Below are 19,093 nucleotides of genomic sequence, written 5' to 3' on the forward strand. Positions count from 1 at the left end.
GCCTCCCCCAGGGCGGGTACATACAAGTCCAGGGATGGACTGTCGGAGAGGCTGCCTATGTACCAGTCCTGATGGAGGCTGTGTTTGCACAGGTGTTTGTTGCTAGGTCTGGAAAAGATCCGGGGCTAAGCTGTCCGGACTGTCAGGGCTAGCTAGCCTTCTGGTTGTAGTCCCTGAGCGTCTATCCTGGCTACAGCCAAAAATCCAGGGGCTATAGCCCACTCAACCCCTCCTCACCCCCAAGCAAGTCCCCTGGTGGAGGCGCTGTATGTACAAGGACCGAGAGAGGCTGTGTATCTGCGAGACCTGTGGGATGCCTCCTATGTTCCTGCCCTTTGCGTAGGCTATATATGCGCCAGACCTGGGGAGGCTGTGTATGTACCAGCTCTGGGGAGGCTGTGTATGTGCCAGCTCTGGGGAGGCTGGTGTATGTACCAGCTCTGGGGAGGCTGGTGTATGTACCAGCTCTGGGGAGGCTGTGTATGTGCCAACTCTGGGGAGGCTGTGTATGTGCCAGCTCTAGGGAGGCTTTGTATGTGCCAACTCTGGGGAGGCTGTGTATGTGCCAACTCTGGGGAAGCTGTGTATGTACCAGCTCTGGGGAGGCTGTGTATGTGCCAACTCTTGGGAGGCTGTGTATGTGCCAACTCTGGGGAGGCTGTGTATGTGCCAACTCTGGGGAGGCTGTGTATGTGCCAGCTCTGGGGAGGCTGTGTATGTGCCAGCTCTGGGGAGGCTGTGTATGTACCAGCTCTGGGGAGGCTGTGTATGTGCCAGCTCTGGGGAGGCTGGTGTATGTACCAGCTCTGGGGAGGCTGGTGTATGTACCAGCTCTGGGGAGGCTGTGTATGTGCCAGCTCTGGGGAGGCTGTGTATGTGCCAGCTCTGGGGAGGCTGGGTAAGTACCCGCTCTGGGGAGGCTATGCATGTACCAGCTCTGGGGAGGCTGTGCATGTACCAGCTCTGGGGAGGCTGTGTATGTACCAGCTCCGTGGAGGCTGTGCATGTACCAGCTCTGGGGAGGCTGGTGTATGTACCAGCTCTGGGGAGGCAGTGTATGCGTCAGCTCTGGGGAGGCTGTGCATGTACCAGCTCTGGGGAGGCTGTGCATGTACCAGCTCTGGGGAGGCTGTGCATGTACCAGCTCTGGGGAGGCTGTGCATGTACCAGCTCTGGGGAGGCTGGCGTATGTACCAGCTCTGGGGAGGCCGTGTATGTACCAGCTCTGTGGAGGCCGTGTATGTATCAGCTCTGGGGAGGCTGTGTATGTACCAGCTCTGGGGAGGCTGTGTATGTACCAGCTCTGGGGAGGCTGTGTATGTATCAGCTCTGGGGAGGCTGTGTATGTACCAGCTCTCGGGAGGCTGTGTATGTACCAGCACTGAGGGAGTCTATGTACGTACCATACCTAAAGCAGGCAGGCTGTGTATGTGTCACACCTGGAAAAGGCTGTGTATCGTCCAGTCCTTGGTCCGACTGGCCTATAGTGCAATAGGCCCAGGGCTGAACCAAAATGCTGGTGTGGGCCCATTTTGTTGGTCAAAGTGAGAAGTTTTTCGGCCACTGTGGGCCAGCTTGATGAGTTACTTCACCATGCGACTAATAGTTCTGACCAGTGTTGCTGAATACATACTCTTTAAAATGTACAATTTGCATAATATTTTATCAAACAACTCCCTCTTGGGTTCTATTCAAACAATGTTGCAATAGGAATGAAGAGCCATTTGCAACGGTGGGCCACTTTTTCATTGGTGCCCGAGACAATTTGATGGCCCAGTCCGACCCTGGCCAAAGAGCTATGTATGTGCCTTTCCTTGAGGGAGGTAGTGTGTGCATCCGTCAAGGAGGCTCTGTATGTACACGCTCTAGGGGAGGCTGTGTATCTGCGTATATGGCAATGCAAGCCATGGATTGCTGTTCCCTCAGAGTTCTATGGACTACAGTTGGGGATTCAGGATGGGAGATATTACTAGAAGGTTGTCTGTACCTATGCTCTCCCCTTCACTTCTAGCCTGTAACATGAAATTACAATAAGGCTATCTTACCTTTAGTACCTGCTGGCTCCTGTGTGTTCCATGCGTCATGTTTCCCATTCCTGGGTCCGGACACTACAAATTGGAGACGAGGATGGCAACTTTCCCCTAGTGAGAGGTACTTTTGATTTCCTCCGTGCATTGTGTCGGAAGCGGCCTCTGATCGAGCCACTGTTGCTGGTGAACGTTGGTGAACGGAGCATTGAGGTGCGGCTTGACACGTACAGAGGTCCTTTCCTCTGATTCCTGATCGCTCCGGTACGCTTCGGAACGAGGGACAAGAGAGAGAAGCAGAGTCATGAACGGCGGCTTTTTGCACCTGCCCTGCCCTGTCCGCCGTGCCTGACTGCCTGCCTGCTTGAAGAGGCTTGCCCTGCCTGCCCTGCCTGCCTGCCAGCCTGCCTGAATAGGATTCTCCCCTGTTCGGCTCGTAGTGCAGGAACCGGAAAAGAGAAGCTTGGGGCACCATTCATCTTTGGCAGACGGCATAGGGGTAAGCCTGACGTTTGACACTGGGCTACCGGCACCTCTGGGGGCGTGGAGTGCTGGAGGAAGGGGCGAGTAAGGAGCGGGAAAGGTCGCACGCTTAATAGATCTAATATACTAGGTATATGACATCACTAGCATTGCACATAACAGGCTTCCCAATTAGCTAGTTTCTCGAGCTGAGGTGGCCTCTTGCAACGTAGTGCCTGTATGCGGCACAGAGGTGCGGCGTGACTCGTTTGATCTGCCTCACAGCGTTTTCTGCCTCCTGATCCTAAACTATGAGCTAGAAGGTGAGATGAGGGGAGAGCCAAGGGGGGCAGTTTTCCACCTTGATGGCACGCAGAATTTGACTGGGATGCTCCGGTCACATGCAGTTTAACATATGAATAGTGCTTTAGCCATTAAGGTGACTGCTTACCCTTGGCTTTACCTCTATGCTGCTTGGTGCTTTTTCTTATACCATTTGCCCTGGTCTGAGTTTGAGGAGAGCTGGACTCAGTGAGTACTTCCCGGAGACTATGGGCTTTTTGCCTTTGATCCTGGGCATTTGAGCATAGGCACTGTGTGATCAAGTCCAGGATTGCCTGGTGAGAGGAACTATTTGGGTGGGCCCGGATGACGGTGGGTCACTACACCTTTTTCCTCTGTGGGACCTAAAGGAATAACCCTTTTTCCTCTCTGACCACAGCAACCGTTATTATATCCTACACTTAAAGCCCTACCGTACTGTGACAAGTGAACATTTGGCTGATAGTGAGTTGCATCAAAGATATGCAGCGAGGAAAAAGATCTTCCCATTCGATCTACAACCTGCGGAAAACCAAGTCTCAACCTATAAAGGAGTGCAAGGTGGCTATCTCGAAGGGTGCTAAACCCAAGAAGAATGCAAAATACTCTAAGCCGGTGGTGCAAGGTGCCATCACAGAGTCTTTTCCTGTGAATCATCCCCCTGAAATAAATTCCACTACCATGGAGGAAACTGCAGCCCCTGGCCTAAGGGGATGAATTTCTTTAAATTCCACCAATTTCGACGACATTGATAACAATTCCCTCTTAGATCTTTGCTTGAATATACAGAGAGGAATGTCGTCACAAACTCCTCAGATGGCATCTAGTAACAGAATGCCTCTGAATGTAAATATCACAAGCACTCCTCCTGGCATGCATAATTCCGGTGGAATCAGCGGCCGTTTGTCTGCTTCTCCTGATTTAGCAATGGCATCTATGGAGGATGTGCCAGATAAAGAGGCTGAGGATAACATCTGTCTGCACCCAGGCTCAATCGAGATAGCTGAGCTCCAATCATCGGTTGCTGCCCTTCAATTTGCGCTCAAGATCCTCTTGCAAATGTCTGGTCGTATCCTAACTAACACCAACACCCTTACTATGGCATTAGATCGGATGGATCTTCCTCGTGAAGAAGCGGAAGGTAATCTATCAGCCGCCTTGCACTTAGCCGAGGGAATTAAAGATCAGGAAACCATGGTAGAGGTGGTAGCTAGGCCTTCTGCATCCCCCACGAGTATTGTAGTTGAGGATGTACCATCGGAGCTTGAAGACACTACGAGCCTGTACAAAGCCCTTTGGATCCCCCTTCATGGAAACAACACAGATTGGCAAATAAGGCACTTAAAAATAAGAAATCTAAAATAAGTGCCCCTCCACCGTCTGTCGGGCCATGGCCTGTCCCAGATACATGCTCGAAAAAAGCCAGGAAAAGACTTGCGAGAACGGAGGCACGGGCGTCAATGAATAAAGGTCTCGTTACAGACTGGCTTGTGCCGGAAGAGAAGTCCATCTGCTTGGACTCAGACGAAGGCTCTGTGGTGGACTTGGAGCAGGGCCCCTTACCTAGTCTGTCTGTATGCCCGGAGCAACCACCCGGGTCAGTCACGGAGGGAGAATCATCTGTCCCTGTATCGCCTGGCCAGAAGACCGTAGCCAAGGACACCAATGAGAATCGTATCTGCTTTATCAAGAATCTATACTTGAGCGGCAAAACTCTCTGGCTGGCGCACTCCGAGTTATTAGTCAGACTCTATTGCATTCCCCAACTTCGTGTCCTAAAATCTGATAATTTCCTGTTTGTTGAACCTCTGAAGGACCCCAATTCCTATGTCTCTGCTTTCCATTGTACTTTTCTGTCCACAGCTCGATTGATTAGGAAATATAAAGAGGAACTGAGAGCAGTAGACATTGATATTGATGTGGACCCGTATGAGAATGATCTCGGCTCTGAATTAGTGGCCACTGTCATTCCTGCCCCTTCATCGAATGGTCTCAAGCCTGTGGCAGGGGAAAATCTTGTCCTGGCCGAAATACAACACGTTCTTAAGTCACCTTTGGAAGCCCTCCATAGATCTCTACAGAACCATTGATGTTTTTCATTACTCACCTGGAACTGTCGAGGCTTTGCCCATCTTTTGAGGCCGGAGGGTTCAGTAGACCTATTGTCCAATAATAGCTGTATTTGTCTTCAAGAGTCTTGGTCATTGGACCCTTTATTGCTAGATGGTTTTGTTATATATCAATCACCTGCTAAACGGGTCAATAAGGGTCGTCCATATGGGGGTTTACTCACGGGGGTGGTTAACACGGTCATATCATGAAGGATTCAGTGTGGGGCAGAGGACCATCTTATGGCGGTAGAGGTGGAGTACCGAGAGGAAGGTGGCTTATGTAGGTTTCTTCTTATTAATTTGTATAACCCTCCAGGAGCGGTAGTGAGAGAACTTTTACAAGAGGCACTACAGGATCTACTGTCCTCTTGGTCTCTGAGGCCTGGTAATGTTGCGGTTGCTGTTATGGGGGATTTTAACTGCACATGCCAGCTGTCGCGCTCATATCTCAAATCCCAATCTTAGTACAATGTGTCTAATGACCCATGAAAAAAGGGAGGTCGAGGGACTAGGTTGGCTTCAATTGATTGATTCTTGGGACCTCACGATGATTAATGGTTGTACTCCCAGAGACAGGCCCGGGAAACATATGTGGTCAAATGGAACATCTTTTAGCACTCTGGACTACATATTTATGTGTTCTGTGATGCAGCCTAGAGTTGTTGATATGAGTGTGTTCGTGAACAACTGGAGCGATCATGCAATGCTTCACTGTTCATCCGCCTTCCAATCTCTTCCACCTCCCTAATGAATACTGGCAGTATTAAAACCAATTGCGCAGGATCAAGAATAGCCTGGTCTGAAAAGAATAAAAGATCGGCCACTGAAGCTCTTAACCCCGCTGTTGTAGATGGTCTCCCTGACTTCAATCGCATGACTGTAAATGACATAGAAGATTGGATTCTGGGATTCTCAGGCAAACATGCCACGGCTAAAATGGGGTATATGCTAAGAACTGAGGGCATTACATTCCCCTATAACAAGGGAATTAGGGATGCCAAGAGAGGGCTGAGAGCCGAGATTCGGGACCTTAAGATCAGAGCCTATCGGGAGTCCTCTACTGCGAGAAAGTAAGAAAAGCTAAAAATAGATATAGAGCTAGTATTAAGAGCATAAAAAGAGCAGAGAGGAATAATACATATCAAAGGCTAGTGCAGACTATCTGCTCTAGGAATTCTCGCAGTATTTGGTCACTCCTAAATGAGAATAGAGAGAAGGTCAAAGGCCCATTAGCCAACCCTATTCGTAAGGAGGTATGGGTAAAAGTGGATTTCGGCGGGACTTCTCCACCTCACATAATTTACTGATGATGGATATACTTCGCAAACGGGCGCTCAGCAAGGGGCAGCCCCCACTATATGCCCTTTATATTGATTTCAAGGCTGCCTTCGACTCTATTCCTAGAGCGAGACTATGGGCTAAGCTTGAAACAATAGGATGCCCTACAGGTCTCTAATACTACCTGAGACTCTTGCACCAGAATACCTCCGCCCGTTTTAGATTAACCACGAAGGCAGTATGACCAAAAATGTGATCCAAAACAGGGGGGTAAAACAGGGATGTGTTACAGCACCCCTTATCTACAATCTGTATGTGTATGACATTCCTGCAGTTTTAGCTGAGGCTTACAATTGCCCTCCAAAAATTGGTGAGGCACAGTGTGTAGTCCTGGCATATGCAGACGACTTGGTCATATTTGATACCACCATAAGTGGACTTCGGCGCTCAGCTTCCACCCTAAGGGATTACGCTAGGATCAATGGCTTGATCATTAACCTAGATAAGACCAAGGTGCTTAGATTTACCAGGAAGAGAGCATCCCGAGTGAACCTGATGGTGCATCAAAACCATATACTTTATGCTCCCTCCTACCGGTATCTTGGAGTGGAAATCGATCCCCTTCACTGTAGACAGGGACGCATAACCAGGGCGATGCAAGTTACTGCATCAATATCAGCATTCACTAATAAGCAGGGTGGCTTTACTCTTTGGGGAACGCGACAATTATATATCCAAGTGTTTGCTCCCATGATCATTTATGGCCTTGAGTCCTTTCTCTCCTTCGATCTGGCATGGCTTCAAGTGATGGAGGGCAAATTTTGGCGCCGGATACTGGGGTTCCCCCCGGGCATTCCGATGGCCCTGATTAGACTTGAACTGGGTCTCCCATCACTGAAAGCCTTGGTACTCAAAAGGAGGGCAGGATTCTACCTTAAGATTCTACCTTAGGCACACAATCCTCTAACTATCTGTGAAACATCATTTTGGCTTTATTGCACTAACACCTGCAATATGCACTTGTTTATTGTACTGTATAATGTCTGGCAACAGATTGAAGTAAGTTTGGGCTCACTGATTTAAGTATCTGAGAACGGTAGTGGCAAGAATAAGACATCTCACTTTGACTGGGACTATGTCTATCACCAAATTTGATTTTTCTCATGACTCTGACATAAATAGCCTTTTTGAAAGATGTTTCTTTATTACTTTGTGCTGCTAAGAACGTATAGTACTTTGGGAAAAGATAGCAATATATATGCAATTTAACATGATCTCTATTTGCTTATTTAAATATATTTAATGAATTCCTGTTTTCTTTTTCATTTTGGTATAGTACATTTGTTGTTGATTTGTTTTGTTTGATTTGATATCAATGTGTGTAAAGTTTGAATTTATTTTCAATCTGTATCACATTAAAGAATTATTATTTGATTAACAGGGTAGCGGCGCTGGATATAATGAGACCGTGTGGATGTTGCCAACAATGCCGGTGTTTGACTGCTGTATGGCGTTCTATCATTAACGGTCATCTTTGGTGTGTTTTCTTCCTGCTTTGCACGTCTGGCTGGGCAGGCGTGTATAACGCAGGGTAGATTGATTGTTTATCAGATATTTCAGGGTTATGAGATATTGTGCACTTGAGAATGAAGGCCCAATCGTTTTTGTGCTTCAAGAGGCTTACTTTAGATTTCAGATATTATAATTGAATGGACAGTTGGGTTCCTTTTTCACACATGAGTCAATTTAAATGTATGGTTTACTGGATACAAAGTGATGTTTTATTTACTCAGCTGAACATGTGTTTATAGTTGCATTAAGTATTACGTCTCTTAACATCTTAGGTTTTCTTTACAGAGGGACATTTCTTTCATTCAAAAGGAGTACTGATATATATATATTTTATATGTTGAAAACTTTTTTTTTACCGGTGGGACTATGAAAAAATGCTATTATTCTGCGATGAAGCACATCGTGCTTGTATTGTGTTATCTTACATGGTGGTTGTACGATATAATGCCAATGTTAAATGAAAGTGAAGTGGGGCACAGTATGGTTGTGTGGTGCTGTGATAATGTGTTGGGAGAATTTGACATCAAAATGCCCAGTTAAATGTTAATGCGGATATTTACCCTGTGATATATTTGCTGCAGTTTTATGTGTGTATACACAAATAAATCTGTCTAGGAATGTATTATTATTCATGGGTGTATCATTACGAGTAGTGGTACTGCTGTGTCAGTGTTTGGGTTGTAACCTAACCCAATACATATTGTCGTCAACATTATTGTGTCCTTACATTGAGTAGTAGGGTGTTTTTAAGCCTACCGCTTAGGCGATGAGTATGGTGAGAAGGTATGTTTTTAAACACCATTGGGTGGAATGAAGGGTTACTTGAGAGCGCTGTTTCTGTGCATGCAGAAAAAGTATGTATGTTGGGGATTCAGGATGGGAGATATTACTAGAAGGTTGTCTGTACCTATACTCTCCCCTTCACTTCTAGCCTGTAACCAGAAATTACAATAAGGCTAACTTACCTTTTATACCTGCTGGCTCCTGTGTGCTCCCTGCATCATGTCTACCATTCCAGGGTCTATACACTACAATCTGCGGGCTCTGAGGGAGGAGGAGGGTATGCGTCTTCCCTTGAGGGAGGTAGTGCCTGTGTTTCTGTTTTATTACCTCTACATTAGCAGCACTGGCACACTCACCTGGTTCGTACATCCACGAAAATATTTTTAAAAAGAGCATTGTTTTCAATTCAATATGTTCATCATTCTTACAATTTCATAAAGTTCTTAATACCCTCTTTTATATATATTTTTAGCTTGGGTACAGCATTCTCCCGGGAAGCATGCCCTTTCTCCTTCTCCCACATAAAGTCAGGGATTTCCACTCAAGGTGTACTTAGGAACTTCTTCGTTGCCAAGCGCGTCAACCAGTTCCTTATTGGGATCGTTCACCTTGGTTATCAGACACATCACTCATCACCCCAGAACACAAAGGCACCGCAGAACATCACTTTAGTTTTTTTTCCCTACTGTAAGTTTATGCTGGCTCCATATTTGTAGTAGTTCGAGTGATGGCAACATCAACACGTTATTGGGTATTTTAAACACACTTTTGGGAACCTTTATAGGACTTGATTCCTGGCGAATTTCTGCTTGTTTGCTTATTTTTAGTATTGGGATCTATCAGCTGTGGTCTTGCATCTTAACCTAGGTTGCCTTAGGTCAACTTGAATCATTTCTCAAAATAAATACATCTCCACTTGCGATTTCCCATTGTACTTTTATGTTATGGTAAGTGCAAATAAATTTCCTTCACACCAGATTACTTTTTCAAAAGTTGTGTATTTTTATTCCAAATTTAACTTCTTTTTTTCTTTCACTCTCAGCCTCTTATTAACACTCTCTACACGTGTTTCACCCTTGTTTTTACAGGGGATCATCAGGAGAGATTTGACTGCAATAGTGTTATCTTTTGAGCTTGTTGTGCCACATTTAAATCCTCTGACTTTAAGTTTCCCTTGGGTGCTGTATCCTTAATAGAATGATCCGCTTGTCACTCTCACGCTTATTTCCTAACGCCGTTATTGGGTATTGATGTTCCACTTTAGTGCACTGATAATATAAACAGGCTGGATTGTCAATTTAAAACCACCATCTAGTCGGAAACATACATATGCGCTGTGCTTTAAGTGGGATGTGAAATCGAGAGGGGGGTTCTAACAAGTGTACGTAGCCTAAGTGCTGGGCATGGCCTTAATTGGGAGCAGGATGACACGGACAATACATCATAAGACCCTTCAGACATGTATCAGGTGGTCTTGTTTGCATTCAATCTGCATATTGTAAATCTCTGCCTCGATTTGTAAATTACCTGCTGTCTGTAAATACATGTTATCTTATTGGGATTTGTATCACTCACCGCTGCCATCTGCATTTTCTCCAGGCGCTCTCTTGGTCTCCATGCATTTTCCCTAGTGCATAAACCATTTTGTGAGCCAATCGCTCTCATTTTGTAAATATATCCCATATGAGAAAGTTGGGGGACAAAAGGCACCAACGTGGGTTCCTGACTGCTGTGCATCAAATCAAAGAGCATTTTGTAAACATAAGAATGACAAAAGATTGTTTTATTTGACAAATAGTAATGGTGATTCAAGTGTGAATCCTTCTGAACACATAATGCACACTGAGCTTGTTGCCAATTGCATTTGTCACAACACTCAGACTAACAATGAAAGGTCTGCAAAACAGGTACCATATATTACCTAGTTGCGCAATCTTACTCTATGGGGTGAAGGCGTCAGCTACTCTTTTTGAAATCTAACTTCTCTAAATGCATTACTTTCACTCCTTGTAAATACATCCTCAAAAGTTCCTGAATGGACAGGCCAATGCTGTAAGTGGGTTGAGAAATCGAGGGGGATCTCCAACAAGGTGGCATGTGCACGGTGAGCCTGGGAGGGGCACCTGCCCAAACAATACATCATGAGACCCTGATAACATATATTTTGGGTCACGTAATGTGGACCCTGGGAGCCTTGTTTGCATGGCATTAGACAAATATTTCTATAATATTGATTTAAGACTTACATTTTTGAGTATCTAATGCACATTGGGCTTGGAGCACATTTGATTTGTCTGTCAAACACTCACTGTAACAGAAAAATTACTCCTAATCATGTGCTATATATTCTTTTTTTGAGAAGCTCAGCTTTCAGTGTGGGGCTTGTTCTTCTCTGAATGAAAAGTACTGTTTCATTTTCGTAAAAATGAGTTCATAGCGTTCTTAGAGAGTTTCTGGACGCTGATTATTTTGAGTTTCCTAAATCACAACACGTGCATAGGAAAAACAGTCTTGTAGATTTTCAGGGCTCTATCCGGCCTAGCCCCGGGCCACTTAAAGTCTTGTGTCTGGTAAAGGGCAGAACAGTCTGTTTTGCTAAAACCCAACCCTTTCGGCCTGTCTGCCATATCACATGGCAAGGCCTCTGCCGGGTGAAGTGTATCGTCTCACAGTGGACTCAGAGGACACTGCTGAGCTTTAGCCTAGCTTCGTAATATGCTTTCGATATATAGAGCCGGCCTGTGAGTGGCGATGCATTTGCTCGTGAAACACTGCCCACTCTCCTACTGCCGTCAGTGTAAAGTAGAGGGGCACCCGCTACTTTGGAGAAAGGTGCCAGCGGACTGGAGAACAGAGGGAATGAGCTTGTAATGGGCAGACTCTACCAGTACGGTGATCAGATGACCCAGTGACTCTTCTCACCCACTTGGAATATCTGGTGCTACTATTTGGGTGTGGTGATTTTGGCCACTGCAAAAGTGGATCAACCCTGCTATCACTCTTAATGCTGCCTTCACAAGGCCCAGTCCACACCCACATTCTAGGCCAAGTTCCCTCTGCAGGCGAACCAAGGGACTGCTGACATCATTTACTTTTCTTAGGATTTATCAGTGAGGCTCTGGGCCGCTGGCCCATTGTCTGAGCATGCCACCGCCGTTTAATTGCCTATGTTATTCTATTAAATCAGTCACTGTAATCCCTTTTCAAAGAGCTTTGTGCTCCCTCTCCGGGGGCACCCCCACAGTTCGGAGACCACTGCCCTAGTGTTTCCCATGCATTTTCCGGTTGCCACCCAGCTACTGAGTGAGGCTGGAGACGAGTGGGGGCTCGCCCAGCAAAGTCGTGCCCATGTTTCGTAGCACTGGATAACCGAAGAGGGCCCTGGAAGTAAACTTTTGCACAGGCAAACACAGGGCAGCTGTTGTAAAGCAAGGTACGGTTGTCGTAATTGGAATTCTTGCAATATATAGGGTAGCTGTATTGAGTTTTGGCCCATTATCTTATTAAGACATTTGGAGAAAATATGATTAACATTGTAATACTATTTGCATTAACACTCTACATCATATTTCAGTGCATGCCACAAAACCCCACGGGTGCACAAGCAGAACCTCTGCAGTTGTGGGGAAGATGGACGCCTTGATGGAGCAGGGGGTATTTTCTCCTGTCATGTTCTAGACATCTGGGTTAGCTTGATGCTGGTAAACATAAGACATGGGCAAAGGCAATGAGCAAAAACGGCTTTTATCATTCTGCTGTGGCAGTATTGCACAAGGCTGGTTTATAATGGTGTATGTAAGAAAACAAACGAGTCCGGAGATAGAAAGGCCAGGAGAGTGGAAGCGTAAGGGAGGGTAACAGAGGAAAACTAACTAGAGTAAAGGAAGAGAAAGAAATGAGTAGGAAAGATATGCAAGAGAAAAAAGGGAAAGGCACAGAAGCTGAAAACATGGAGAGCACAGAGAAGAAGATGGACGATTGGAGGAAAAAAAAGCAAAGACAGGAGGAGTAAACGGGAAGATGGAAAGAAGAGGGTCAGTGATCAGGAGAAGAATCACACAGGAAGGAGGGTAATATGTAACGCGGGGTAGGGAAAGCAAAGAAATAGAAGGGAACAGAGGAGAAAGAAAGGAAAGTAGGGAAGAGTAATAGTAAAAGTGTGGGGTAAAGAGGAATAAAAGCAGGAGAAATAGAAAACTGGAAAGACAAAATAGCAGGAAAAAAGGCAAAGGTAAACATCAGGGGCAAGAGGAGGTGAGATAAATCAGAAATAGGAAGTGAAAAGGAGCAGAGCATAAGCATGCATGAAAAGGAGGAGGAGGAATGGATGATAGAAAAGCATAAGCAAGAGAAGGGTGGTGTGAGGAAAGACTAGTCAAAGAAACGAGAAAAAGAGGGGGGTGAATAAAAGCAGAGAGAAGGAAGCTCGAGAAAAAAAGGCCAAAGGTGGCATGAAAATGGGAGAAAGGGACGGGAGAGGGAGTAGGACGGCGGCAGCTAATGGGGCAGGGGGTGAATTAGGGAAAAGCAAATACAGGTAGAGAAAGGGCGAACGGGCTAAAAAAAGAGCAGAGGCAGTGTATCTGCACCACGAGTGTCTCAATACCAGGACCTCCTATCACATCTGATAGGCCAGGATATGGCAGAAGACAGCAGACACTCTGGGATAATAGACAGCAGTGCGCATTGGGTGTCCACAAGAGATATCAGTCCATATGCAGTGTTGGCAGAGATAGCAGTCCATACAATATTAAAACAGCGGTCGGGTGTATTTGCAGGACACAGCAGCGTATGCTGGTATCCAGAAGAGGCAGGAGGCCATAGACCCTGATTGAAGACAACAAGGGGAACAATTCATGATCACAGAGTGCAGCCTAAATGCAGTGTGCAGTAGAGACCAGCCAACACATGCAGTGTTCTAGGGAGACCAAATTCGATAGCAGCAGTTGAAGAAACATCAATATGCAGTGTCAGTAGAGACCACAGTTCCTATGCAGTGTCCAGCAGAGACTGCAGTCCGTATAGAGACAACATATTCCTATTTGGGACTCTTGCATGAGAAAAGACCGCAACCTCGGAGAGTGGATGCCAGAGATAGCCCACCCTGATTGATAGGAGTCAGAGAGGAGGTGATCTCTCCAGAGCAGAGCTACCCTTCAGACCAGCTTCTGCGATATCCAGTATCTGCACATACCACATTGTGGGAGGTATGTCGCCGGGCGCGCCCAAGCATGCGCTAGAGTTGCTAGCGGCCTCTCAAGGAAACGGCTTGAAGATGTTGCCTGAAGACTTAGACTCGTTCTCTGGCTTGCAGGGCTTCAGGCAGGTCTGCCCCCACTTGTCTTTGGTCAGGAAGTAGAGCAGGGCATTGAGCCATGCGTTGAAGCTGGCAAGCGGCCTGGTAACTTTGTAGCAGATGGAGACCACGCTCATGGTGTGGCAGTCTGCCACGCGGCTGGCCCGGAGCGCCAGGAACAGCGTGCGGGTGATGTGGAAGGGAAGGAAGCACAGAGCGAAGAGCAGAGTGATTGTCATGATAGTCTTTATGGACTTCCGCCTCTTGTTTAAGGCAGGGGTCGGAGACTGGAACTGGGGGCTGTGCAAGGTGCGGAAGATGGTCCTAGCCACTCTGGAGTAGCACCAGGCAATGATGCAGAAGGGCACGAAGAAACCCACCAGGTGCAGGAAGATGCCGTAAGGCACATAGTGCAAGAGGTCACTGTCCAGGGCGTCGTCCCAGCAGCTGGTAACATTTTTGGAGAACTCGGTCTTGGCAAAGCGGAAGATGGGGCTTGTGAGAGCAAACACCACGGCCCAGACCAGCACGCAGACAGCACGCACAGTCTTCTTAGTCTCCATGGTGATGGTCTTCATGGGGTGGCAGATGCCCAGGTAGCGGTGGAAGCTGATACAGGTGAGGAAGAAGATGCTGCAATACAGGTTGAAGTAGAAGAGGAAGCGAACCAACCTGCACATAAAGTCCCCGAAGATCCACTGATCCCTCTTGATGTAGCTCGCGATAAGGAACGGCAGTGACAGCCCGTACATGAAGTCTGTTAGCGCCAGATTGAACATGTAGATGAGGGAGGAGTTCCACTGCTTCGTTCGCCGCAGGGAGCGGTACAAGATGATCGAATTCAGGCCCAGGCTCAGTACCAAGGTGAACAGATAGCACATGGGCAGGAAGATGTACTTGTACGACTCGTCGATGTGGCAAGACCCCTGAGCGTCGGAGGGGCTGCTGGAATTCCCAGGGGTGTCGAGGGCCAAGGGAGCTCCATCAACCTTTGCCATTTCTCCTCTAGGTCTCTTAGGTTGGTTCCCTCATGACAAGCCAGCAGATGCTACCTCCTAAAAGACAAGAGCAGAAAAGCAGAGTAAGTGGCAGGTTCCTCTTATCACAAACAGTATCTGGGGAGCTTCAGGAACAGATTCTGGCATGTTTTGTTACATATAGAATCAGATCCACCCAGGACTAGCAGGTCTTAAGTGCCCCCTAGTTATTCCCTGAACTGCAGGAGCAGTGGAGCAGTCCTATTTGCAAAAAGGGATGATGTTCCAGTAGGCAGGGGCATAGCAAGTGAAGGCCTACTTCTTGGTTCTGGTTGTGTGGCAGTTTATTCTCGAGCCCCACACTGGTCTGGCTTGAGAGACCTTCCCACCTGGGGCTACGAGCTTTGTGGCTATGTTGGTTGGTGCTCTAGACCCCTGATGCCTTTCTGTGCATCAGGGGTATAGAGATGTGCTTTCATGCTGTTATTGTGCATTCTGCTAATGTGAACATGCATGATATTATGTGGGTGTAGGTGTTTGTGTTCTCCCAATCCATCTAATCTACCCGAGTAGTGTGAGCTCTCTCGTTCTTGGCTGCTCCTATCTTGATATGTGATAGGGCTGGCTGCACACCTACCCTCTTATCGGGATTTAAAGCAAACGTATATGCCCCCAATGTGACTTGCGGTGCTGGGGAGGAGAATACAACTCTGGCACATAAAGTCGCTGTAATCATGGAAAGAAAGCACAGTGTCCTTTAGTGATGGACGCTCCCGTCCCTTGCACACCTTAATTACTGTCCCTACGGGCAGCCAAGATTCAGGCAATAAGCCCAGAGACTGTGGGCCATTACCGCATATGGTAATGCCCCCAGAGCCTTCGTTAAGGCCCTCGCTACGCTCAAGCCTGTAACTATGGGCCCCGGGGGCATTATTTTATGCGGTAATGGCCTGCAGTCTCGGGGCTTATTGCCATTAGTACCCCGGCCTTGCTGGGTACTAATTGGCTAGTTGCAATTCCAAAATCAATTGTCAGGACATTTTTTAGGAAAAGACACTGTACTTTCTTTCCCTGTCCTGATATGTCTCATATCACATTTCTCACATTCCTGTTTGGTCGATACAGAACCCATGATTTTGTTGAAGTGGTTTCATATATATATATATATTTTTAATCAGTGGTCTCTTCAATGAGGTTCTGTTTTTTCATCTTTTATTCTTACGTTTTTGTAAAACGGACTGTAGACCGACCCCTCGTGCCCCATGTCTCCACTTGCTTGTTCCCTTATCTTCTTTGTTTCCAGTTTGTTTGCCTTGTGTGTATGTTGTGTTTTGCAGTTACTCAGGATAGGAAGACAGATAGAAAGGCACCCCCTTTAAGTACCACTGATGAAGACATGTTCTCTGCTGAACCCCAGCCCCCTCCCCCCTCCCCCCCCTTCTATGCTACACATGAAGGGTTTTAACACCCGGCCTCTGCTATCAAGATAACATGCAGTGATTATGCAGAAGCATCTCACCGACACAGTGCTTCATTGGTAAAATAATAGACGTAGCAGGGCCCAAATAATTTCTATCACACCTGGGACAAATCGGGATTGCCAACTCCCGGCCCACTGCTGTCAACACCTACAGCTGCTCCCATAGTGACAATCATTATAAAATAGCACAGCATACAAGTTTAAGGAAACTGTTTGAGTGAATCAGAACTATGTATGTAGGTTGATACTCATGATATACAATCGTCTTAGGCATTGGCCTTTTCCCTAGCTTTGGCCCTATGTTAGTGGTGCTGACTTGTGACTTTCCTCTTCATGTCAACCCACACTGCTGGGGTAGTGTTGCTGGTTATTACAGTAGCAGAGCTGTACCAACCTTATGCAGGATGACTGGAGCAGTGTGTGGGCATGGCCGGCACAAGGACCCAGCATTGTCTGGTGCCATCTCGTTGCTATCCATGAAAATGGATACCGAGCAGTGACCTACCCACCTGGGTCTTCCAGATCATGAATAGCAACGAGCCAGCGCTGGATGAAGAGACACTGCTGTTGCTTGTTGTGTGACCACTACTGAATGAGAGTTATAGTAATACAGTTGCCAAACCACCACATCATAATGAGACAGATTCTAAGAAAATAAGTGCTGCGGCTCAGAATCAAGTGCTGGGGCCCGAGCCCTGGCAAGCACCTCCACATATTAAGCACTGCCAACACCTTGTACAAGTACAGGTCCATTCAGTAAGACACAAGGGGTCAGGTAGTTGGAGAAGTGTGTCTATGTTTCTGAGGACAATCTTTCCGGCAGCAATAGGGCACTTCAAGCTTCTGAGTTCACCGGTGGGGCAAGCTAGAGTAAGGGGCTGAGCTGTATAAAACCAGAAAGCAAAATTTGCCTTTCATGCCGGACATGTATTTCATGCCTTCCAGGCCTTTTATGCTCTCCTTGACTTTTATACCGTATATGACATGTCTTTACATTACATGTCTTTAAGGCCTCCAATGCCTTTTGATGCACCTTTATACACTATTACACCCCTTTCATTTAACACACTTCTCAAAACCTAGGTCTTTGCATCGGCCCTCACGCCACCTGTCTCTCTAGACGCCAACCACCTCTCACCTCCCCCCCCAGCCCGGTACAGCTGGACCCCTCCCATGTCGCATGTCCCCCTCTGTATCCTTCCCCCCACTGTATATCTGTTCTGCTGTTACCACTGAAAAGTGTTCCATAATGTTGTACAGCGCTGTAAAGCGCTGTAAAGCGCTTTTTAGACGTACATTTCTTTTATGCCCTCCACACTTTCCATCACTTTGCTCATCGGCTACCCAGGGAAATCTTAAGGAATGTTGGGCCCGAGGCACAGATGCCTTTGGGCCCCCTCCCCAAACTAAAGAAAGGAATGTATCCAGAATCTCTGGTCGTGCCCGCCTCAATTCAATCTCAACCAATAGCTTGATATGCTGCAGTGGTATTCCTTACCATTCTCCTTACCCTCTTGAGACATGCTGGAATCAGAATAATAAACAAGTGGCATTTCGAGGGTAAGATTAACAGTCCGCAATCAGCGTACTTGTGTACTAGCATAGGTAAAGGCCATATTTGAAAAATAGTATCTATAATGAGAGTGTAGTCTTCGATGCAGAACACAGCTCAGTAACCATATGAACGAGGTACACATACCCCAGGATTGACAGTGGACTCATATTAGCACTTTCACAGAATGTAAAATTGCTTAAGGATAGAGGCAGATAGAAGCAATGGGAAAGCAACTAGTGGCTATACATTATAAGCTCCCAGTGCATGTATGCTCACATAAAGCTATCGTTTTCAAGTGGTACTGATATTAGTCAGCAAAGCAACACATGACTTTGTGGTGTGCAATATATTAAGACCACTATAATAATACATGGAGCGACAGGATGGCGTGTTAAACCATAATTAAGACTTTGTTTTAAGAGAATACCCTGACAACTAAATGACTCTTACGGCCTGACAAGTTTTACATTTTTAGAGAATGGCAGTATTGACAGCATAGGCACCACAAGATTAGACGAGTTGCCCAGGATCACACACGTTGGTTAAGAGGTGAAGCTGGGATTTGAGCCAATATGCAATTTCAGCGCTCAATAAATTGTTTTCTAGATCTTATGATAGAGCAAGGTGAAATTATTTGTGAATGTTTGATTTTCATGAAGTTAAGTAATACCCTGTTTTGTCGAACTGACTTGGAAAGTGCACAACTCGCACACTAACCCAACTTGACAATATTTAAAAACAAAACCTCTGCGAAGCATGTTATGCAAACGGAGAATGATCCTGGCTTCATGTTCTTCATCAACGAGGCAAGTGTACAAGCACCAGAATATTAACTGATTTGAGCTTAAAATATTTCATCTGGGTTTTTCTATTATATTTAAAGCTTTAAATACAACCAACACACAGACCAGAGAACTGTTATTTATGATGTGCATAAGTACCTTTGAAATTGTATATAAAGCAACCCATTTCTTGTGCAAAATAAGCAAAACTGAAATTATTCTCTCCAGAAGCCGGTGACATTTGGTTGACGAAGTCTTCTTTGCTGGAATTTGGTATTGTGATCTGGCCTATGAACGCAAATCTCTATAACAAGTTTGTACATACTGAGCTATCTTCTGAAAATCATGGCACTCAAATGTATCGATATACACTTTAACTTTCAGAACTGCACATGATCACTACATTCTCTACAGAAGAGCAAGAATGCTATAGGAGCTGTGCTATACTG

General features: G+C 46.2%; 2 protein-coding genes across 2 annotated transcripts in view; both read right to left on the minus strand.

Annotated features, from left to right (window-relative positions):
* Positions 1 to 13,810: 13,810 nt before the first annotated feature.
* Positions 13,811 to 14,848, minus strand: LOC138473333 (P2Y purinoceptor 4-like). Its single transcript, XM_069612033.1, has one exon. It carries the CDS (start codon positions 14,846 to 14,848, stop codon positions 13,811 to 13,813), a length of 1,038 nt encoding a protein of 345 aa, XP_069468134.1.
* Positions 14,771 to 19,093, minus strand: part of LOC138568706 (schwannomin-interacting protein 1-like) — a 358,435-nt gene continuing 354,112 nt past the window's right edge. The window contains exon 8 of the mRNA XM_069646512.1: positions 14,771 to 14,905. Coding sequence (XP_069502613.1) covers positions 14,899 to 14,905 — 7 coding nt within the window. The 3' untranslated portion in view covers positions 14,771 to 14,898. The remainder of the gene's footprint in view (positions 14,906 to 19,093) is intronic.

Source organism: Ambystoma mexicanum, chromosome 1p (assembly GCF_040938575.1).
Source record: "Ambystoma mexicanum isolate Mex_15411 chromosome 1p, UKY_AmexF1_1, whole genome shotgun sequence".
NCBI classification, from domain to species: domain Eukaryota; kingdom Metazoa; phylum Chordata; class Amphibia; order Caudata; family Ambystomatidae; genus Ambystoma; species Ambystoma mexicanum.